The 24,010-nt window shown below is 48.4% G+C and overlaps 1 protein-coding gene and 1 long non-coding RNA gene across 2 annotated transcripts in view; one reads left to right on the top strand and one right to left on the bottom strand.

The window, feature by feature from the left end:
* LOC133243911 (liprin-alpha-1-like) overlaps positions 1-15,186 on the bottom strand; it is a 28,452-nt gene extending 13,266 nt beyond the window's left edge. The window contains 8 exon segments of the mRNA XM_061410628.1: positions 1,333-1,468; positions 3,998-4,077; positions 7,872-8,003; positions 11,303-11,524; positions 11,747-11,848; positions 12,949-13,113; positions 13,585-13,680; positions 14,870-15,186. Of these exon segments, the coding sequence (XP_061266612.1) occupies positions 1,333-1,468; positions 3,998-4,077; positions 7,872-8,003; positions 11,303-11,524; positions 11,747-11,848; positions 12,949-13,113; positions 13,585-13,680; positions 14,870-14,986 (1,050 nt within the window). The 5' untranslated portion in view covers positions 14,987-15,186.
* A 121-nt stretch (positions 15,187-15,307) lies between these two features.
* Positions 15,308-16,568, top strand: LOC133243912 (uncharacterized). Its single transcript, XR_009735222.1, has 2 exons — positions 15,308-15,397; positions 16,090-16,568. It is a non-coding gene; the product is annotated as an uncharacterized LOC133243912 (long non-coding RNA).
* The last annotated feature ends 7,442 nt before the right edge of the window (positions 16,569-24,010 follow it).

Raw genomic sequence — 24,010 nt, 5'->3', positions numbered from 1 at the left:
TGCCATCTGTATGCCCACGACCACAAGTCCACCCTGAGCTGAATGAGTTCTCTCCTGGATGCAGGCCGGAACACTCAGCTGTTCTCCTGACACGTCCCCAGGACACCCAATGGGCTCGTCCACCTCAACAGGGCTGAGGCCCGGCTCTTAGCTCCCCGCCCCGGCAGCCCTCCTCACCTCAGGAAACAGGCTCTGGCCTCGAGTTGCTCAGGCCTGAGCCCAGGCTCCTCCCTGATGTGGCCTGCTCTCTCCCTTGTCCCCGCTGGTTGACATGACCCTTTTTCTATCTCCGAGTGGCTACTTCTCTTCCTGCCTCTGGGTCTCTGGTTCAAGGTCACCCTCCTGGTGTCACCTCACTGGCCACCCTGTTTACACACGATCATCCCCTCCTCCTTGGACAACTCAGGCACTCTGGTCTCCTTTCCCTGCTCATTACTGTTCAGCAGGCTGCGCGGGTTTAAAAAGGGGTCCACAAATTCTTCCATCCTCCTCCCTTCAAGAGGCAGAAGGGGCAACTCCTGCTCAGCCCCTGAGCGAGGCAGGACTTCGCAGCTCACTCTCGCAAACAGAAGTGAAGGTGTGCGGCCTTGAGACCAGGGTGTGAAAGTCCCCGGGCTAAACCCCACACTCTCGCTCTCAGAGGGTGTTCCGAGGAAAGCCAGGCCATGGGAAAGCCACATGGCAGGGACCTCGGCCTGTCCCCAGCAGCCAGGTGAGTCTGAAAGCCTGCCATCCAGCCCTGGGGGGCCTTCCCTTGCCCTCAGGAGGCCCTGAACCAGGCCCGCCTGCTACAATGTACAGGCACTGGGGACTGTGAGCTGCTCCCTGGGAAGTCACTAAGCTTTGCAATGATTCGTTACGTAGCAGTGGATAAAGGACACACACGGTTTTTAATTCACTGCTGGGGTCCTACTTCTGACCATGTCTGGCCCAAACTAACTGCTCACTGAATGTGGAAGCTCAAAACACAGACATGTATGAACAAATACACGGCATGAATGAGGCGAAAACATAAAGGCACTTAAACTCCCAATGAGAATTCTTCTCACTATAAGCTGATGGATATGTGTATCCATTTACTCGTAGGACGATTTCAAAACTGTGCTAATTAGTACCATGCTGGGCCTCACAGTAGGCCACAAATAATCAAAATTGGTTAAGGAAAAAAAGCATGCCTTCAAAGTAAACTCTTAGCCAGAAAAAGGAAAATGGGGAGACGTAAAGCAATCTATCAGCGCTTTGTTCCAAACCCACCTCAGGACCACGGTGTGAGGGGGCAGGTGCCTCACAAGGTGCCCACCAGGGACGGGAAGGGGGCGGCGGGGTCCTTGCCTCAGATGGCTCATCGTGCAGCGCTGCCAGCCGGCCTTTCTGGGGGCACCGCAGCACCGCCCCGTTGCCCAAGGAGTCTGCCGGCCGGTCCGCCACAGGGAACCTGAGGTCCGGGGCGCTGCCCAAGTGGGGTCGGCTGAAACACACGGGGAAGAAGAGTGCTGTTAGAAGAAAAGAGAGCTCACTCTGTCAGACGAGCCAGAGCCTGTCCATTTGGAAGATCGGCAATTTCACAGCAAAAGGGCCCCCGGGAGGGCACTGCCCTCCTGGCTCCAATAGCAACAGGCCGCCCGCTGCTCCGCAGACACTCAGGGCTCATCCCCAGCAGCTGGAAAACTCCCGTATGTGGGGAAGGCAGTGCTGACGCGAGGGTGTGGAGCTGACTAGGACAGGATCGGCTGTCTGGGGTTGGGGCGTCCAGGGTCCCCCTGGAGCCCGCTCTCAGGTCCCAGGGCAGGGCCTGCACCTGCTCTGCCTTCCCCTTGGCACCCCACCTCCCCTTTGGCCCACACCTGCTCTGACCTCCCTCTCCCACGGGAAGTCTGTGGATCACAATCACCGGTCTGCCTGGAACACTGTCTGCACCGCTCTCAGTGTTTTTAAAGGTGCCTCAGACAACCCGCAGCAGAAAAGTCTCGGACCCACAGCTCGGAGCTGAGCACCACTGGTGTCTCCCATTAAAGCAGAGGTGAGCGTGTCACTGGACTCTGGGCTGAACAAGGCCCAGCACAGATGCTCAGGCCCTGAGCACTAAGGCCTGGGGCTGCAGGTGCCAGGAGCTCACTCAGCAGGGGCCTGCTGGGAGGCAGGGCAGCCCCGCCTTGACTGTGAGCCGCCTGCACTGCAGGACCGCCCGGGCTCTGCTCAGTCTTGTCTCTGGGACGAGGGTGGTGCCTCCATGTGCAGGATTCCCTAAACCCAGGAGACAGGGCCTTCCTCCGAGGACAGGACACCCCATACGTCTGCAGAGTGGCCAGGGCCAACCACCAGCTCAGCCTGCTCGGGGTCACACGCTGCTCTGCTCGACGGTTTTGCGAACACTGTGCTGCACAGGAGATGGAAGTCTGGAATCTCCTGGAGCCACACCTGTCTTCCCTCCCATCTCCCCTCCCTCCTGACAGAACTGTTCCCTTCTCTGCTCCACTTCCACCCAAGGGCCTCGGGCTAGAGCACACTTGGGAACTGAGTGGGGGGTACGACACAGTCCCGCTGTGGACTGGGGACCTTCGAGGGTCCTCTGAGGGCCAGAGGCCTCCGGGTTGGGTCCACCCCCAACCATCACCTCCCAGTCCCCTCACGGGGTGCAGCCTCCATCTCTCTCCCCCTCCTCACCCGAAGCTCTTTCCTCCGGGAGAAGGTCTCAGAGACAAGGTGACCAATTCCTCTGGGAGGTCCCACCAAATACGCCATGCCTGCCCTGCCTGTGAGCCAGTTTTCAGTCCCCACTCCCTCCCTCCTGAGGCAGCACAGTGCCCCCCACCCAGCCCACACTGCCCACAAGCCCCACTCTGAGGCCCCACCTGTGCTGCTAAGTCACTGCTGTGACCCCTCCAGAGCTGCCTCCTGGAGACACCCCTCCCTCGCACCAGCCGCTGTGGCCCACTGTCTTCAGAGCACAGCGGCTCCTCCTGCCCCGCGGCTGCTTCCTCTTCTCGTCTCTCACTCTCACTGACACACACGGGACTGGTGACCAGGCCCCAGGCTTCTCCATCTGAAGCCCCCAATTGTGTCGTTACCCAAAAACCCCCAAGAGGAGGAGGCCGTGTCCACCTCCTCTTCCTCCACTGTCTACGCAGTCCTCCTCACACTCACCTCGTCCACCCCGGGAGCAGGGGTTCCCCACCTCTGACAGCCCCAGCCCCTCACCCTGGAGGAGCTCTGCCACCAAGTCCTGTTCTGCAGGGCACGTGCTCTCCTTGAACTCCACCCACCATGGTTTCAGACACAGGACCAGTTTCTGGCTCTGCCTTTGTCTCAAATGACATCTCCTTTTCTCTAGAAGAAGGCTGGGTGGGGGCTCTGGACTGTGAGGATCCCCTAAGCACACAAACACAGAAATATGCGTATGGGCTCCAAACTGTCTCCTAAGTCAGGATTCAAGCAGTAGTCCATTTCCTACAGATGAATGAATGTCACCAGTAAGCACTTAATAACCTTTGCTAAAGTTTATCTCTCACTTGTGACCATTTTCTGTGAAGAAGCCAAAGAAACATTTAAATACTTAATAAGAATTACTGCCCCTATAACAACGAGGAAGAAAAAATCAGGATGCTCAGTAATCTGCTCTCCTCATTCACAAGCCAGGTGATTCCTCCCACCGCAGTCAAAAGACTACAGGTCATTAACCTTCTGCGACTCTTCAGAAACATCAGTGTCACAGTCCGTCAGGCCCCTCAAATGAATACGCCCAAATATCAACTGGTCGGCCCCCTACTTCCAAACCTCTGCCTGTGGTTTTGAGTGTTGTCAATCCTGTGACGACCACTCCGTGGTACCAAGTTTGACCCTAAGGAACGATGCTTGTCTCTTCCCTCTCGCTGTCCACGAAGCTACAGGCTCCTTGAGGTGCGACCATGAGCAACACCCAGTCATACTGTCCACACACCAGACAGGCCCTTGTCACACTCGACAGCGCTGAGGGGAGCTGCCCGGGGGAGCAGCCTACCTGTGGTGGAAGGGAGCCCCTCGCAGTCTCGTCTGGTCCACTTCGGCTCTCAGGGTTTCCAGGTTTAGAGTCAGCTGGTCCTACAAAACAGCAAATGACACAGCCTGCACCGCTTGCTTTTTGGATGTAAAGTGACTTGCACCAAAATGTGCAGAACAGGTTACATCAGTAGGTATCAACTCCCACCATTGTAATTCTGAGAAAATGTTCTCTAAGAGTCCCTAGCAAATAGAAACACTCAGAACAATGTTAACCCTTATAAACCATACTGAAGAGGAAGTTCCATCTCAGGTGTAGAAAAGGTTTCTCTGGAGGAAACATGGCAAGCCATTAACAACGATGAAGTCTGTAGAGAGAAGCTAGACTTCAGGCGGGGGTTTCGGGTCAGGGGGACATGACTCACTCTATTGCCCTCCCTCCTCTCACTGCTTTAAACTGTCTCCATGGAGCTCACCTGCATTCCTCACATTCATTCCTCTACAGCCCACTTCACTTGCTCATGGGGTAAAACAAGTCAAACGGGCCAAGTTTGTGAGTCACTCAACTCAACCTGGAAGCTCTGTGCTGTCGGCCATGGCAGTCACTCGCCTCGTGCAGCCCCTGAGCACGTGAGACAGGCTGGTGCAAAGCCCGATGTGGAAATCACACAGAGGATTTCAAGACTCGTGGTGAAAGAAGGACGTCGAGTAGCCCGTTGGTTTTTAGGAAATTTTAGATTGTGTAGGTGGCTCGTATTATCTTTCTGATGCACAGCACAGTCCACGTGAATGGCTCACGCTTTGTCTGAGCTTTTGGGTGATCCCTGAAAGGACTACTCAGAATTCTGAACCACACACAACAGCCACACACTCTAAATCCACCTATAATGCAAACACATTCAGTGTTCAAAACCAGAAGTGCTATACGTGTTATAGCAGTGGATTAGCCATAAGGAAAATGGAACTCGACTTCTGCTAAGCATCTGCTCAAACTCATGTCCACTGAATTGGTGATGCCGTCCAACCATCTCATCCTCTGTCATCCACTCTCTTCCTGACTTCAATCTTTCCCAGCATCAGGGTCTTTTCCAATATGAAAATTCATATTAAAAAACTGGAAATAATTACCTCAAGCAAATTTTAAATGCAATAACAAAGTTGCCAAGTCTGTGTTTTATAAGATGAGCATCAATTTCAAGGTTTAAAAAGCTGTTTTAGGACCTACTGTATTTAAAAAAATGGAGAGAAGACAAAAGAATGATCTATTTGAGATTGGCTCTGTATGAGAAATTGCTGAGACTAATTGACGGGACGGGTCATGGGTATTTATTATACTACTCCATCCACTTTTGTGCATGTTTGCAATTCTCCATCGTAATACATTTAAAAAGTTTATTTTCTGTTAAAGCAGAGTCTTCTCCAGCAACACAATTCGAAAGTATCAATTCCTCAGTGCTCAGCCTTCTTTATGGTCCAACTCTCACACCCATACGTTGCTACCGGAAAAACCATAGTTTTGAGTATATGGTTTGTCATATATGGTTTGAGTATATGGTTTGTCGGCAAAGTGATGTCTCTTACTTTTCAATATGCTGTCTATGTTTGTCATAGCTTTCCAAGGAGCAAGCATTTTTTAATCTCATGGCTGCAGTCACCGTCTGCAGTGATTTTTGAGCCCAAGGAAACAAAACCTGTCACAGCTTCCACAATAAGGCATCGGCATTCAAAGATTTTTAAAGCAAAACAAAAGTTGACTTTGAATTGGCTTAGTCTAGTCATAAACAGCATCTCGATCTCAACAGCCTCTGAGCAGCAGTTATGAAAGTAAGAAGTGCACACCTGATCGGGAGATATTGAGCTCTCTGCCTAAGCGGGGAGGGCGCCTCACCGCGGGTCTCACGATGGGAGTCAGAACCACTGCCCCCAGGAAGTCCGCCTGTGAGGCTCTGCAGTCCAGGCCCAAGAACACAGGTATGGTGGGGATAGTACTGACACGTGAGGCTGGACCTGGGATCCCCACTCCATTTCCTGGATGGTCTGTATTGCCGTGTGGCCAACCTTTCCAGGAAACCTCTCTCAGGACTCGGTGATGTGAGCCTCCACCATCACCCTTTCCTGATGCGCCTTCTGTTGCAGGGCAACTGCGGTTCTCCTGTCTAGAGGCAGCCATCCTACACACACACCGTATCTGGACCAGCGGTTTGGCATGTGGGACTCCAGCGCCACGTCCGAGGCAAGCAGGCTCCACACCTGGGTGCCATGCCTTCAGTTTCATGGGCCCCGGGCTGGCACCCCTAGGTTTGTCTGAGGGGCAGTTGGGAGGTCCACCTGTATCCCAAGCAGCTCCCCGGACTGGCTGGTCAGAGCAACAAGCAGCCTCTTTGAATGTGGGGAAGCCCTGGCTCCTACCCACTGCCTATGGGCGACCACCTCTGGCCCTGCTCCCAAGGAGGTGGGTGCCCGGATCAGCAGATGGGGCCACACAGGCACACACTCGATGCCAGAGACGGGAGTGGTAGAGAAAGGCAGTGTTGGCCCCCGCCCAAGCCACGTCTCCTGCCCAGACGCCGCCTCCCTGTCAGCACAGGCACCCGCTGCAGCTCCTTGTTCTTTGCCTCCAGTTGGGCCTCCATCTGGCGCAGCCTATCCTCGATGCTGCTGTGTCTCTCTCTCCTATCGGCCAAGAACAGCGTCAGCTCCACTCACAACAACCTTGTCCTGACAGCATGCGGGCTGTGATCGCAGGGGCGGCAAGCGGGCCATGCTCTGTGCGAACCACGGGCCCTGGGTTCGCCGGGGGCACACCCGCATGCCTGCTCACACAGCCTGCGCGGCTTCGTGTGTGACACATGGCTCACGGAGGATGCTGGTGACCAGCTCGTGAGAGGAGACGTGCTCCCCGTGCCCCAGGCCCCACACCCACGGCCGCTGCGCTCCCTCCTCGGACTGCCTGTGGCGAGCCCGCGTGGGCAGCAGACAGCGGCAAACCCGAGGCACACGTTCTACCTTCCTAAGCTGGGAAGGAAGTTCGAACCGTTTAGCCTCCTGAGTGGTAGAGCTTCCGGAAGACAAAAGGTCGGACTACAAGGCCGACTGGGGATGGACAGCACAGATGCCAGGGGAGAGGAGAAACCAAGCCTGGAGAGGAAGATCACAGGCAGAAGGGTGCCCCCTGGCGGCTGTTAGTGCCCCTGCTCTGGGAGGGTCTGTGAGCACCGGACACCGGCGGCCTCCCGCGACGTGATGGCCCCTCGGCGCTCACTGAGCTCCTGGCAAGGCTTCCGACAGCCGAGTCAGCACAGACCCGGCCCGACTCTCTATGTTCAGCCAGTGCCCACTGGCAGCGCAGGGCAACACCTTTCCCGTCAGAAGGACAGGGTGGCTGGCTGGCTGGCAATGGGGTCGGTGCCCCCAGCAGCGCCACATCCCAAGGACATGGCCTCTCACCCGCGGGCTCCTGGGGACGGCGAGTGGGGAGTGGGGCCTCGGGTCTGCACGTGCCCTGCTGGGACTTCTTTAACAAGTGTATGGATAACAACTTAAAACTGTGTTCATTACAGAGCTATTTTGGCCATCTCTTAAACGAGAATGGGATTTTTCTAGGTCTCTATCCTGCTAGGCTTTGAGTGGCTGACTGAACTCTGAGCAGCAGTGACTCGGAGCTGAAGCGTCCTAGGGACACACAGAACTCGGAACAAAACTGGAGGGAAATTAACGTAGGGATGACGCAGAAGTGGGGCGTGCCTGACACTCAGGGAGCACTCCCATCTCAGACGGGCAGCACGACCCCCACATCTGTGCTCCTGTGTGGACTGAGCAGCACGGGCAGGGGCGCGGTGGGAGAGCAGGGGAACAGGCCCTCCCTGTGCCCGCCCCCCAGGGACCCAGAGCAGCACCTTGGAGAGCGAGGCCACCCTCTGCGCCTGCTCCGCCTCCACCTCGGGCAGCGTCTCTGCCCTCCGCAGTCTCTGCTGCAGCTTCTCTACCAGCTCCAGGCGCTCCTGCAACCTGCGGTTCTTATCCTCTGTCTACAAAGGGAGAGCAGAGGATCAACACAGGCCGAGAGGTGTAGCCACTGTGGCTTTAAGTAAGCTGAGACAAAACCTAAATGCACGTGTCTAGTGGATTCATTCTGTTTCGGAAGCTCCCTCAGGGTATATTTTCTCTCAGTGTTCCTGGGCTTGGTCTCAGTGAGCAGAACGCCTCCTGCCAGAGTATTTGCTTTTCCTAAACATTCCCCAAGGACATCTTAAAAAAAAAAAGAAAGTTCTTCTATATTAAAGAAGATCTGTAGAATCTTATTCATTCTTATTGACAAGTTAAGGGAAGAAGGGTTCACTACAGACCCTTCTTAAAACATCACCAGAATCATCATTTAGAGAGAACCGTACCGACCGCAGATGGCTACGGGCGTGTAAGCCAAAATATGGCTTTCATCTCCTCTGAAATACAGACCTGATAAGAGCATGCCTGGTGAAATGCCAGTCAACTAGTATTTGTAAATGCACGATTATTCTTTTAACAGATCTTCTTACTCTGAAAAACTTTCAATGTAGAACATTTAGACAGATTCTTTTTTAAAAAAGAAAAAAATTAAACTATCTATAAGCTCAGGTTCCTGAGAGGTTAGCATTTGTTTCTAAGCAGCTTTCTTACTTTTTCTGTGTGCGTATTCCTCTATGTACGTACACAAACAATATGCTATGCTTTAAAACCCGCAGAAAACAATAGCATATGGTACATAGTATTTTCTGATCTGCCTTTTACAGCCATTATTTTGTATATCGTGATGCTTTGAATTAGCATTCCCCATCATACTTTTCAATGGCTTTCTAGTATTTTATTTTTGTGGTGGGGACAATGATACACTTTGGCACATACCAGACTGACTCACTTTGTTTTGGAGAAGCCAGATTTGGTTTTCCTGGTTAAGTCCTGATTATCTGAGACCACTCGGGAACAGGAGCGAGTAAGGCTCACCACACCACAGGAAGTACAAACCCTAATCAGACCGGAGCTCTAACCCTGCCTTTTGTCACAGTGACCCCAGTTCCCAACAGGCAGCCAGCTGCCGTGAAGTTCCCTGCTGCTCTCTACTCTTTCGGTAACAACTCTAACAAGCCAACAGATTCACCTTCAAGTAAAACAAGAGTCAGGAATGGAATTCCACAAAATGGTTAAACCAAGTCCCAAATAATTCAAACATGTAAGTTGCAGTCACCCACAATTTTTTAAAAATGTATTTCCTTCCAGTACAGCTGATTTACCATGATGTACATCCACACTTTTGAACACAGTATTTTTGGGTCATAAGAACTTTACACTGGGACTTGATTTCCAATGTGGGAGTCACATGAAAAGATCTTTACCTTCCTTCCTCAGTAATTCACTAATATAAAAGTCAGACACAGTTCATAAAAGCCATTACCTGTCGATGCCTAGAATCCTTATTTGCAATTTCATTTTCAAGTTTATTACTGATGTCGTCCTAAGTTTCAAATCAAATATAAAGTTAACGTCCTCAGAATAAAAGTCCTAGACACGGCAGTTTTCTCGGACGTGAGCAAAAATGAGCCTATCCCAAAGGTCACGATTGGCACCCATCTGTCTTAACGTTCTGTCCAGCCACTTGGTTTACCAAGCTTCTTTTCTACATAATAAACCCAAACAGCAAACGAAAAGTATACTAAACTACCCTGTTATTGCAAGAATTCCAGGAGGGAAGGTATCTGGCATGAAGTCAGGACCTCTGTCTGCTATACCATACAGGCGGGCTTGACCCAGAACAAGGAGGGACCTTCAACAGATCCAATGGGGAGCTCTGAGGCTCGTTAACTCGAGTGAAAGTTGGAAAAGTCTCATGCAATTTCCTCAGAATTAAAGTAGAATATTAACGAGTGGAAACAGAAGTCAAATTGTACACAACTGGGAGCAGCCTTCTCAAGCCTAGTTCTTCAAAAGCAGAGTTACACCACATGGATGAAACGCTCAAACCAGGACCAGAACTTGCTGCTGGTGCAACTCCTGTGCGCCACTTCAAAATCCACTTCAGGTCCCTCCCTGGTCACTAAGTAACCAATGTGGGCAAAGTCCTAACTTTAAAAGTGAAAGGTCTTGAAAACGCGTTTTCTAGAATTCTATACGTATTAAACTCTGCCACCTAATCTCCTGTTGCCAAAGAGTAGTGTGAATAGCTTATGCAAACCTGTGCAAATATTTCTGTTTTGAGTTCTCACACAGAATTACTCACACCAAGCTACTAAACAAGTACACCTGCTGTACCACATGTTGGAGGGGTTCTCTCTGAGACGGTCTCACGGGGGAGGGGTGGGCCGGGTGGGTGCTGTCTGTCTGTGCACAGAGGAGAGGCGAGGCTCACAGGAAGAGGCCTGAGTCCCCAGCACTTTCTGTTTTCACAGTGACCGCTAGGGAGTTTCTCATAAATCAGGACACCCGCAGACATGACCGCCAGAGACATCACGATTCCACATGGTTACACAGCTCGGGCCTGAGGATCTGAGGGTGAGCAAACACCACTCGACTTGTCTGACCGCCGGTATCACTGTCACACATCCCTTCAAGGAGCGGAACCTCAGAAAACTCGAGAAGATGGCCAGGCAAGCTGCCTCAGCAGAGCCCACACAGCATGCTCCCATCTCTCCGAGAGAACAGGCTCCACAGGTGTCACCAGACTCGCCTGAGTGAATCAGAAGCAAATTTCAGCATCATCAGGAACACATTCGACAGGCAGTAGCGGGGGGCGGGGGGCGGGGATGAACTGGGAGACTCGGGTTGACATATATACAGCACTGATACTACACATAAAGTCAACGAGTGAGGACCTAGTGTACAGCACAGGGAAGTCTGCTCAGTGCTCTGTGGTGAAGCAAATGGGCAGGAAATCTAAGAGAGACAGATACGTAAATAGATAGATAGATAAATAGATAGATGACTGATTCACTTTGCTGTACAGCAGAAATTGACACAGCAGTGTAAAGCAACTATACGCCAATAAATGAATGAATGGATGAATGAATTTTTAAAAAAGGAACACAGTGGGCCCCCTAGAACTTGTGGAAATGAGGAGCCCACACCCAGGGTGCGGCACAGCGTCAGGGCTGCCCTCATGTTGGTCCACTGCCAATGGACCGCCTGGACCAGGCCTCTTCTGCCCCAGAGACCTCGATGCGGGGGCAGGGAGGCAGCCAGTTGTGGTCTCTCCAGTGCTCTGCTCTTACTCACGCAGCCATCCCAAGGCTGAGATCCCCGGGAGAACAAGAAACCCACATTCCACCTCAGGACAACAGACACAGCTGCAGTCACTCACTTCGCGGACGTCTCGCTCGAGTTTTCTGTTTATGTCCTTGGACTTGAGGAGGTCCTTCCTGGCCGTGTCCAGGTCCTCCTCCAGATGTTTCACGTGGGCAGAGAGGGCTGCCAGGCGCTCCTCCATCTGGCTCTGCTCCCGCAACTGCCTCTCTATGATTTCCTGGAGCTCCATCTTCTTAACCACGTCTTCCTTGTGGCTTAGAGAGCCGTCGGAGGGTCTCTAAGGGGGAAAGGAAGCCTTACACAGCCTGGTTTTGGGAGGGAGGGAACACAGTACTTCTGGGCAATCTGTGAGGTCAAAACTGCCTTCTGCGCTCTGGGAGCTCACAGGACCCTCGTGGCCACTCAGACCTACATGGTGCATCGGTGAGAGGTCCCAACAGCCCCGCACAGACTGGATGGTAAGACGAGAACCAGACAGAGAGCGAGACCAAGGACTTGCCTTTCTATTGGCGCTTGGCATGTTTTCTTGCTCATGATGTACATCAAGCACCCTGTCCGTTAGTATCTTTTCCTGGTTATTCTCCTCTGAAAGAATCATCTGCTAAAACCAAAAAAAATTGAATCAGAGTAAAGAAATCAGTAAAGACAGCCCAACTCCACCTGGAAAACTCAACTCTAAACTGAAAACACAACATAAAAAGAAAATACATGGTGATGCTATCCATCCCGAATACCACCAGGTGATTAGAGTCAGAATTTGTCTTCTACTGGACAAAGGGGTACTTAAGAGATCCTGCAACTCTGAGCCACAAGTCTAGTTTACTAGTCATTAAAATAACCCTGGTGGGCGGGTCCTCAATCAGAAAGATAAATAACATCTGATGCCCACCACTACAGCCTTCATTCTTTTTTAAAATGAAAGGATTCAAATGACAAACCCTTCACGGAAATTACACAAAGACTGATCAAACTTACCTCTTTATGTGTGGCACCTAATTCTTCTTCTAACAAACTACACCTTTCGAGTGCTACTCGTAATCACGCTCTCAACTCAAATAAAAGGGGCCGAGTCACTGTGTGTTGATGTGTGTATATACGTTAGTACACTTCTTAGTGTATACTCACCCTAATACATGGATACTGTCACAGAATACCTTGAATGTCTCTCATTGATCTTAACGTCAAGAGAATCTGCTTGTTAACAGCTTTAAATTCTAAGTTTGAGACAACAAAATGTTCTCCTAAATTAATTATTACCCAGTTTTTAACTGCAAATTGATATACAGAATATAATAAATCTTGAGACATTCATGCCAACTAATACTTTTTAACTGGGGGCTTCCCAGGTGGCTCAGTGGTAAAGAATCCGCCTGCCAATGCGAGAGGGCAGGTTCGATCCCTGGGTCAGGAAGATTCCCTGGAGTAGAAGATGGCCACCCACTCCAGTATTTATGACTGGGAAGCCCCATGAAGAGAGGAGCATGGTGGGCTACAGTCCACAGGGTTGCAAAGATTCGGACACGACTGAGCATGTATGCAGGCAACGCTTTTTAACCATATAAAACTCTGAATTCTTACAGAAAAAAAATGTATATACAAGAATTCAAGACGCTCAAAAGTCAACTAGTTACATAAACATGTGCATCATCCGCCTAACAAGGCAGCAAGTGTACAAATCCAGGACGGCCGGATGGCTGGTACCTTCTCGTCCAGGGCCTTGTGGTGTTCAAAGAGCAATTTCAGCGCCCTGAGCACCTCCACCTCACTCCTCATGCCGGCTGGGGACTGCGCCTGCCGCTTGCCTGCTGTCATCCCGACGGGTGGAATATATCGCGAAACCAGGCACTCCAGGTGCTCCAGCAGCAGCTGCAGGGCAGGGCCAAAGGAACACCTTCAACCTCATGCTCGAACTCCAGGCTGATAACTCCTCTCAGCCTCACGCTATAGCCGGAAACATGCTAAGGCACGTCGGAATCCTGCCAGTTCAGTCGAAAGTTAGAGTGGACTTCCCCAGGGGCCCAGTAGTTAAGACTCCACACTTCTTCAAGGATCATGGGTTTTAACCCCTGGTTGGGGAACTAAGATCCCACACAAAGTGTAGCATGGACAAAAATGTAAGTTAAGAGAACTCCCCCCTCATATGTACTAAAATTACATTAGCTCTCATCAGAAATTTGAAGCAAGGTATGAGAACCCAGAACTTGATCCACCCTGGTCTGTTCAGTGGGAAGATGTGGAAAATGACTTGAAAATCAGACAAAGTTTAAAGACAGCACACGGAGGCCAGCGGTGACCCCCGCGGGGCAAATGTCAACACGTGAGAATCCCCCTACTGACCCTGGTGTTGTTTCTCTCAGCTTTCAGCTGAGCGATTTCCTCTTTGCATTTGCAAAGCTGCTCCCTGTAGGTGTATTCTTCGGGAGTTGGAAATTCCTAGAAAACAGTTAAAGGAGAAACTAAATGCAAACATAAATTAAAAAGAGAGCGAGACTGTGAAGACTGACCCTGTCAAGTCTCTCCAGGCTCCACACAAAGGATCTCCATGCCCCTCCAGAGAAGAGGGGTCCATTGACCCCAAGACCACACAGACCACCACAACTCAGACCGGCCTTCAGCCTCCACCTCGACCTGGCAGGCACGCGGCAGGAGAGAACCTGGAATCCAAGCCTGCCTTCTCAAGACCCAGGGACATTTGAGAAACTTTCCAAAACGTAAACCTAACAACAAAGTGGATAAAGAGATTCTTAAACGACACACAGACCTGGAGCCACTGGGGAAAGTGAAGAAAAAAAGGAAGGTCTACAAGGCCACGAGGCTTTGGAGTGTTCCTCTGGGAAAAAGGCGGATGGCACCTCAAAGCCATCTGTTAGCCTCACTCCACAGAAGCCACCCAGTCATTCAATCAACTGGTTAAAATGTTAAATTTATGTTATATGTACTTTACCACAATTTGCATGCATGCGGGGCCGTCCACGTGGTGAACTTGCTCAAACTGAACCACACGGAGTCTTTCGTTCTTCTATTTTTCTTTGCAGAAATTAAAACAATCCTGTGCTACGTATCCACTACTACATACTGAGTATTCAGCACCCAGAACAGTGCCCAGCACTTGTAAGAGGCATGTAGTAGACATGTGTAGCTATGAGGGTGTATGTCATACACGTAAGCAGTAGGTACCTGTCATTAAAATACTGGACACACTGGTCTGTGCTTTGTAACATGGGAGACATTAACGGGCTTAGCTGTTCTGCTTCAAGGACTGACTCTCTAGCTCGATCCTCATGCCCCAGAGATTCCTCCAGCCCGTATATCCTTTCTTTGCAAGAAGGGAGACATTAAGGGCCTTACCCTTTCTGCTTCAAGGACTGACTCTATAGCTCAGTCCATGTGCCCCAGTGACTTCTCCAGCCAGTGTTTGCCTTCTTGTGGGGCCCCCGCCCATCCTCCATGCAGCAACTGCACAACCTCTTACAAGGTAAACCTGCTGGGGTCGATCCTGCCCACTAAGGCCAGAATGCCCTGGCCGGCAGGGCCCACAACCATGCTAACAAAATGAAACACAACCCCAATGCTTCGCCGGGTGAGGGCCAATCTGACGGGCCCAGCCCCCGGCTGCTCTCACCTCAGGCCGCTCTGCTTCCAGGACGTGGGCCGAGGCCAAGTCCTTCCTAGTCTTCGCCTTTGCCTTGGGGTTGCAGCGCTGGAATAACGCCCAAAGGCGGGCCCTTCTGCGACCCATCCTCGCGGATAGGGGCAGCCCCCGACTCGGGGGCAACCGCTGTTTCACGGTAGGATACCTCGGCTACCGAGCTATCACCACCAATCTCACACTACGACCACCACTCTCACACACACTGCTCTCACACACCACTCTCACACACACCGTTCTCACACTATGACCACTGCTCTCACACTATGACCACCAAATGGCATGAAGGCTCCACCTCCAGCACATCTCCCAGGAGCCCAGAACTGGAACCCACTCGGTCACAAGAGGCTCCGTGGCAACAGGGGGGCTGGGCTCAGGTCCACTGTCAAGGGTGCAGAGAGGGGGGAGGGGCTGCCAAAAAGACAACAATTGAGTGTGGAGTGCAGGAGAAGGCAGGCTGTGCCCACAGCTCAGGCCCCCTGTCAAACACGACCCTGCAAGGTACTGGGTCACAGTCGAACCAACCAGTATAAACTCCTTCAGAAACCACCACCCCTGGGAATGAGCACGTCTTCTAAGTGGGCTTCTGCCCCCTCTACCCCCCAAACAAGCCTCCAGTGAGGCTACTGAAAGGGCAGCCCTGAACTCAAGGGCGTCCCCAGAACCCATTCAGCTGAGGAGGACTCACCATGCTAGCTGCCCCTCACTCTCACCCTGAGCTCGGTCCTCCCTGTCAGACTCCCTCACTCGAGCTCAGCAAGGGCTTGACCAACCTCACTCCAGGCACTTAAAATGAACCCACAGTGGGTACAGGGGTTCATTCAACCTGCTGTGAACTCGCCCTCTTTACTTCGACCCTCGGCTGCCAGAAGACTCTGCCCCGTGGGGACTGCATGGTGGAGGTTCAGGGGTGTCCCTGCCTCGAGCCGCGACAGCCAGCGCCTCCCAGACCCCGCCTGAGTCTCCCACCCCTCTCCTGGCTCCACTCCCACCCTCGCGGTTCTCCACTCGCCAGGGCACAGGCCACTTGCTCCTGGCTCAGCCCGGACCTCTGCTGTCATTTGAGGACCTCGGTCCACAGGGTGCTTGGGGTCCTATATCCACCCATCTCAGCAATTACACACTCTGGGAGAGACAGGGTACAGTTTGGGGTCCTGCCCGCAGTTCACCCTGAACACGTTCTCTTTTTTTAGCTTTATCTACTGGAGTTCTCTGAGATGTGTTCTTAAAACATCAACTGTTGCTTTCAAAAAGACTGTAAGGTCACTGTGCTCAACTTTACGAATAAAATCTTCATTTTCCACCTTAAAGTGAAACTGGAGGGAAGACTAAAAGCAGTCATTTTTTCAAACTGAAAAAGAAAACCCACATGTGACCATGTCACAGAATACAGGTCACGTAACCCCTCCCTCCTCAGCCTTGGCCTCCACCACCAGCAGCCCGGCATTGCAAGGCCTGCCCTGGGCCGCCAGGGGCAAGGGCAGAGGGGAGACCGGCTCCTCTGTCTCCAGGCCGCGTGGGCCGCCTGCTCCACCTCCTTCCCAAGTTCACGTGGCACTGAAACAGCCCAGGCAAGCTGGGGACTCTGACCAGAAACACAACCATGGGTACCAAGCAAGGACCCCTGGTTCTTGTTTTCCCTGGTATCAAATAAACTTGATCAAGACAATTACTGTGACTGTTACATGTGGCTTCAGATGACAGAAGACCCCCCTCCCCCAGGGTGTCTCCACTTCCAGTGACAGACGCAAGCATCTTGTAGGTCAGCCTACCAAGAGCTAGAAAAGCTAAATAAGGTTTAAAAGAGGTCCTTAGGCAGCCACAATCCAAGATTTCAAACAAAAGCGAAGCTTGGTGAGGGAGCTGGAGACTGAGAGGGCCGCTCGTTCCCTCGGGGCATCTGAGCAAAGCTGACTCTGTGAAGAAAAGGAAGGGAAAAAGTCAAGCAGAGGGGGCTGGCTAACACAGCTCTGGAGGGTTCCTTGGGCTGTGGAGACAAAAAGTCAAGTGCAGGCCTGACGAGTCAGTCCGGATGTCAGAAAACGTACCCAACACTCTGCCCAAACCGGCTGAGTGCTGACTATCAGTCACCTTGTGGTGCTCAGGAGAGACGGTGGGCTTCAGGACCTGCCGAGAACGCGGGGCCCTGGGAGGCACCCCAGGCTTCCAGACACTGGAGACGCTGGAAAGCTCCTCCCTGGGGTCGGGGGGGAAGGTGGGTGAAGGCTGCTGAGACTGAGCTTAAAAGGACCCCCAAGCCTCAAGTCCCTCAGGCCCTGAGTGAACAGACAGCTCTGTCCCCACTGGAGGTCTGCGTCAGAGGAAACTCTGGAGAAGGCAGCATCACTCAGAACCTCTAGGGTTTTCCAAACTTCATGTCCAACATGCAACCAAAGAAGCAAAAGAGGGTGTAACAACAAACAGGACCAAGAGAAAAAGAACTGAACCAGATCCAGAGGTATGAGATATATATCAGCGTATCAGAGGTATGCTAGAGGTATCAGATGCAAATGTCACCTGTTCAAAAATATACTTGACAAAAGGAAAAATTTCTGAGAATCAAAACCAATCTAGAACTTTACAATAACAGTGACTGAATTTAAGAACTCAGTCTCTGGCCTTAACATCAGATTGGACGTAGCTGACGAGACGATCAGTGAACTGAAGAACGGATCGGTTACAATATATATATAAGAGGGAAAAGGGATAGAATGTATTGAAGGAATCTGTTGTTAAACTATGTTGTTAAAAACTATAAATGGGGACCCTCATGGTGGAGAAAAGACAGAAAGGGGAATAAGAAATGCCTCCAGGGGTTGAAACTAAAGAGCCTCTTAGTGAAAGTGAAAGGGGAGAGTGAAAAAGCTGGCATAAAACTCAACATTCAAAAAATGAAGATCATAGCATCCAGCCCCATCACTTCATGGCAAATAAATGGGAAAACAGTGGAAACAGTGACACACTTTATTTTCTTGGGCTCCGAAATTCCTGCAGATGGTGAAATTAAAAGATGCTTGCTCCTCGGAAGGAAACCTATGACAAATCTAAACAGCATATTAAAAAGCAGAGACATTACTCTGCCAACAAAGGTTCATTTAGTCAAAGCTATGGTTTTTCCAGTAGTCATGCATGGATGTGAGAGTTGGCCCATGAAGAAGGCTGAATGCCAAAGAATCAATGCTTCTGAACTGGGGAGTTGGAGAAGACTCTTGAGAGCCCCATGGACTACTAGGAGATCCAATCAGTCAGTCAATCCTAATGCAAATCAGTCCTGAATATTCATTGGAAAGACTGATGCTGAAGCTCCAATACTTTGGCCACCTGATGCAAAGAGCTGACTCATTGGAAAAGAACCTGATGATGGGGAAGACTGAAGGCAGGAGGAGAAGGGGACGACAGAGGATGAGCTGGTTGGATGGCATCACCGACTCGATGGACATGAGCTTGAGCAAGCTCCAGGAGTTGGTGATGGACAGGGAAGCCTGGCGTGCTGCAGCCCATGGGGTTGCAACGGGTCAGACACGGAGCGACTGAACTGACTGACAGGGACAGTGGTAAGAGTTGGTTCAAGAATCAGACCATTGAGTCAAAAATGAAAACCACACATTGGTTTCAGCAGCTCTGCAGGTGCCTAAGGCAAGAAGCAAATGTTCAAGCACTCAGAGGAAAAAGGGTGTGGCTTTTAACGGCACAACAACACTGAGAGCTGACTTTCCAAGAACAAGGAAGTCAGAAGATAATGGACTGGCATCTGTAAAATGCTGAGAAACAAATAACCACCAACCTGGAATTCTACATCCAACAAAACTCTCTTCGAAAGTGAAAGCAAAATAGAGACTTTGAGGGCAAATGGAAATGAGACAACTCATCACCCACACACATGAACTAAAAAAAAATATTAAGGCAGTGCTTTGGGAAAAAGAAAAGTAGTCTCTGATGGAAATATAAAAAACAAGTAAAGACCAACAATGAGGTAACTGTGAGGGTAAATACTAACTCTACAAAACAATGATGTTAATGCCAAAAATATATCTAACCGTTTAAAGTGTGACAGTGACAAGGAGGAAACAGTCGTGTCAGGGAGGCAGTAAGAGTACTAAGTTAGACTTGAATGTAAAACACACACTGTGTCTGCAAATGTACACCCAACAACCTGACAGAGGAGCACAGAACTAGAGAAACACTTCATACTTCTAAAAGAAGGCAAGAGCAAAAAACACAGACTAGGTGGGACAAACAGAAATCACACAGCAACATGGTGTCTACACACTGAAATATCAACATTATAAACAGAGCCAATACTCAAACTGATTCCAGTGAAAACTATACACTATTCAGAGGTACATGTTAAGATGGAAGGTCTTTTAGACAGGTGAAAGTAAAAGATACCCAAGCTAACACGGACAGAAAACTGGTGTGGCAACATCACTGTCAAATAGTGTCTAAAGAAAGAAGCATTACTAGCAATAAAAAAGAACATCTCATACTGATACAAGTTCAGTCTAGCAAGAAGATGAGGATTCTAAACTTGAATGTACCTAATAACATAACCTCAAAATATCAATACATAAAAACTGACAGAAATAGAAAAGGAGTAACAGCCGAGTTCATAATCCCAGTGGGAGACGTTAAAGACACATCTCTCGTGGAACTGGGCTCCCTGGTACGTAGTCACCTGCAACCATGAAGTACCTGAAATGTGGCTGGCTCTACAATGAGATGCGCTGCAAGCCTGAAACACATGCTGGATTTTAAAGACTTAGCATGAAAAAAAGAACGTGAACTATTGCATTAGGTTTTATCATGTTGATTACACACTGAAATGATAATATTTGGGGTGTGTTAAAATAAAATATATTACAGGTAATTTCACCTACTTCTGCTTTTACTCAACGTGGCTACTGGAAGCTGAATTACATGAGTGACAAACCTGATGTAACTGATACACACGGAACACTGCATTCCCACTGATACATATTATTTTCAAGAGCCCAACGAACATATAACAAAAAGAACATGTAGTGGGCTATTAGGAAAGCTCGAATTATTTCAAAAGACTGAAACAATGCAGAGTATACTTAGGGACTGCAATGGGCTGACAGTTTATGGGCCCTCAAACTTCACCCCGCACGTGGTGATGATCCTAGGAGGCAGGCACTCTGGGAGGGGTCAGGCCAGGAAGGAATGGGCTCCCGTGCTGCGAGGACAGGGAGAAGCAGCAGGCAGTCTAGGAACCAGGAAACATGACTCACCAGACGTGGCACCTGCTGATGATCTTGGGACTCCCCAGCCTCCAGGACTACAAGAAACAACTTTCTGTTGTTTATCAGCTAGTCTACGGGATTTACAACAGTAGCCCAAAAAGACAGGGCTCTTGGATAGTGAAAAAGACAGGGCTCTTTGACAGTGAAGGACAGGGAAGCCTGGCGTGCAGCAGTTCATGGGTCACAAAGAGTCGGACACGACTTAACGAATGACCACCACCACCACCACCACCACCAGTTGATCTGAGTTAAGACTAAAACGGAATTCATGGCTTAGGCTATTTAGTCTGTTTCACACAGGCCAAAATGACTCACATATTTTAAAGTATTTATCCAAAAGTGCCCCTTGATAGCATTTTACAGCCTGTACATAATAGGATGAATACTTTTAAAATAAATTTAATAGTCTATACTTCTAAAATATAATATTTCAAAATATTTTCCTATAAGAGACTTTGAATATTTTTTCAGTAACTCTCCCTCTTTCCCTCTATGACAGGCACTGAACAATGTTGAGGAAAAATCAGTTTGGTGCTAGGAAGTCACAGGCAGGATACTTACCAACTTGAAAGATTAGTAGCAGAAAAAAAAAAGATTAGTAGTATATACTATATATTCATAGAGAATTACTTGCTGTCATTAATGTTGGAAGAGCAAAACATACCCATTTCCTTATGGTCCTTTCATAAACAATGCTTCTCTAGTTTGTCTTTTAAACACATCAACAGTGTTTCTCTAGTTCTGTGCTCCTCTGTCAGGTCCTTCTGTTATTGTCTGGTGAAGGGGAAACACTGTTATCAGAAAATGAAACTAAAATTATAAGTTAGATATGATGTTATTGTTCTACTTTTGTATGTTTCTGAATCAAGATTAGATAAACAACAGATGGGCTGCCTTCTGTGGCTGAAAACAGAAATAATGGGTTGTTTGTTTTCTACACAAATAATTGTTTTTTAATTCTACAAATGGCTCTAAGGTGAACTCGACAGTCTTGGCTAAGCTGCTTCTATTACGGTAACACATTTCTATTATTGAAACACAGGTTCTAGTATCAAAATTCCTTGGGACATAGATCATTGGATTAGATGGATGAAAGAGAAAAAAATGAAGGGGGAAACTTTAGGAAAGGAAACATGTTCTTTTGAAAATCAGTGTTTAAAAGACAAAATGATGATTCTAATACAGAATATAAGAACAATTCTTTTTTAAACCTCAGGAATTATGTACTTGCCACAACAGAATAATGAAATTTTTCTTTGTGTATGGCATTCTAGTAAGAGGCTTAACTTTATTTTCTCATTTAATCTTCACAGCCACCTATGAGGTAGATATTACTGTATTTAACATATTATTCCCTATATTTCCATGAGGAAACTGAGACTCAAAGTGTTACAGATAGGACTGTAAACCCCATGTTCTTAATAAATATGTTACATGTGAATGGCTTTCTAGAAATATCAACAAACTTTGAAATGTGTAACTCTTTCATAAAATGCTTTGAGCCTCTTAGAAGCCCCTAAATAAATAGGAAGATGTGGGAAAACAGAAATGAATATTCTCTGTAAAAACAAAAAATAATGCCTGAAGAAACATATAAAATACAAAATAATTATGTGTAATAATAAAATGATAAAGACAGGAGTCAGAGGAACACTAATGGGAGAGTGATCCAAGTTATTATTTGTATTAGAATACTGTAAGTCAAGAGTACATATCATAATTTCTGGGGTAAGCAATAAAAGAATGCACAACTAACTAGGTAATCAGAGAGAGAAATACAATAATACAAAATAAGTCAAGACAGGAGAGAGAAAAAGAAAAACAGTTTGGAAAAACTGAAATCGAATAATAAGATGGCAGATATTAACCCAAGTACATCACCAATTGCATTATATATAAATGAACTATCGACTACATAAGAGAGTAAGATTGCTGGACTAGGTACAAAAAAAATTTGCTGATAGGAATGTAAAATGAGGCAACCACTATGGAGAACAGTCTGGTGACTATTCAAGCAGTTAAACATAAAACTGCCACGCGATCCAGAATTCCACTCCTAGGAATATACCCCAAATAATTTTAAATCATGTCTAAGCAAAAATAATCCTGCTTATTTAACTTCTATGCAGAGTACATCATGTGAAATGCCAGACTGGACAAAACACAAGCCGGAATCAAGATTGCTGGGAGAAATATCAATAACCTCAGACGTGCAGATGACACGACCCTTACGGCAGAAAGCAAAGAAGGACCAAAGAGCCTCTGGATGAAAAGTGAAAGAGGAGAGTGAAAAAGTTGGCTTACAACTCAACATTCAGAAAACTAAGATCACGGCATCCAGTCCCATCACTTCATGGCAAATAGACAGGAAAACAATGGAAACAGTGACAGACTATTTTGGGGGCCTCCAAAATCACTGCAGATGCTGACTGCATCCATGATATTAAAAGACACTTGCTCCTTGGAAGAAAAGTTATGATCATCTTAGACGGCATATTAAAAAGCAGAGACATTACTTACCAACAAAGGTCCGTCTCATCAAAGCTGTAGTTTTTCCAGTAGTCATGTATGGATGTGAGAATTGAACTATAAAGAAAGCTGAGTGCCAAAGAATTGAGGCTTTTGAACTGTGGTGTTGAAGAAGACTCGTGAGAGTCCCTTGGACGGCAAGGAGATCAAACCACTCTATCATAAAGGAAATCAGTCCTGAATATTCACTGGAAGGACTGATGCTGAAGCTGAAACTCCAAAACTGTGGCCACCTGATGGGAAGAACTGATTCACTGGGAAAGACCTTGATGCTGGGAAAGATTGAAGACGGGACGAGAAGGGGACGACAGAGGATGAGATGGTTGGATGGCATCACCGACTAAATGGACAGAAGTTTGAGCAAGCTCTGGCAGTTGGTGATGGACAGGGAGGCCTGGCATGCTACAGTCCATGGGGTCGCAGAGAGTTGGACACGGCTGAGCGACTGACCTGAACTGAAGCAAAAATGTGCATATGAATGTTCATAACAGAGCAGTGTTATTCATAATAACCATAAAGAGCAAAATAAAGCAAAAGCAAGCAAAGGAAACGAAATAACAAAGAAGAGAAGTCAATGACACTGAAATCAGAAAATCAATTTTTTTTTTATATTTTATTTTATTTTATTTTTTTTAAAAATCACACAACCCAAGAGCTGGTTCTTTGAAAACTTTAGTACAATTGATAAGGTTCTAGTACAAATGATTTAAAATGACAGAGAAACACAACTTAACCAATATCAAGAATGAAAAAGAGGGTATCACTAGAGACCATACTGACATTAAAAATATAATAAGGAAGGACTTCCCTAGTGGCCCAGTGGTTAAGAATCTGCCTGCCAATGCAGGGGACATGGGTTCAATCCCTGGTCCAGGAAATTCCCTCATGCTTCAGAGTGACATGCCCATGTGCCACAACTACTGAAGCCCACACACTCTGCAGCCCAGGCTCTGCAACAAGAGAAGCCACCACAATGAAAAGCCTAAAACAAAGAGTAGCCCCCACACTCTGCAACTAGGGAAAGACTGCACACAGCAATGAAAACCCAGCACAACCAAAACTAACTTTCACTTTCCAATAAAAATGTTAAAAATACCTAAGTAATATTACAAACAACTCTATGCATATAAACCAGACAATTTAGATGAAGTAGACCAATTCCTCAGACTGCCAAAACTCACCCAAGATGAAACTGATAATATGAACAGTCCTGTAACAATTCAACAAATTGAATTTGTAGTTTAAAATCTCCTGAACAAAGATGTTCAGGCCTGATGCTTTCATTGGTAAAATCTAACAATTTTAAAGGGATACCAATTCT

The sequence above is a fragment of the Bos javanicus genome, unplaced genomic scaffold (genome assembly GCF_032452875.1).
Source record: "Bos javanicus breed banteng unplaced genomic scaffold, ARS-OSU_banteng_1.0 tig00002723_1, whole genome shotgun sequence".
Lineage (NCBI taxonomy): Eukaryota > Metazoa > Chordata > Mammalia > Artiodactyla > Bovidae > Bos > Bos javanicus.
The sequence above is the reverse complement of the archived record's forward strand: the minus strand, read 5'-3'. Positions and strand labels throughout refer to the sequence as shown.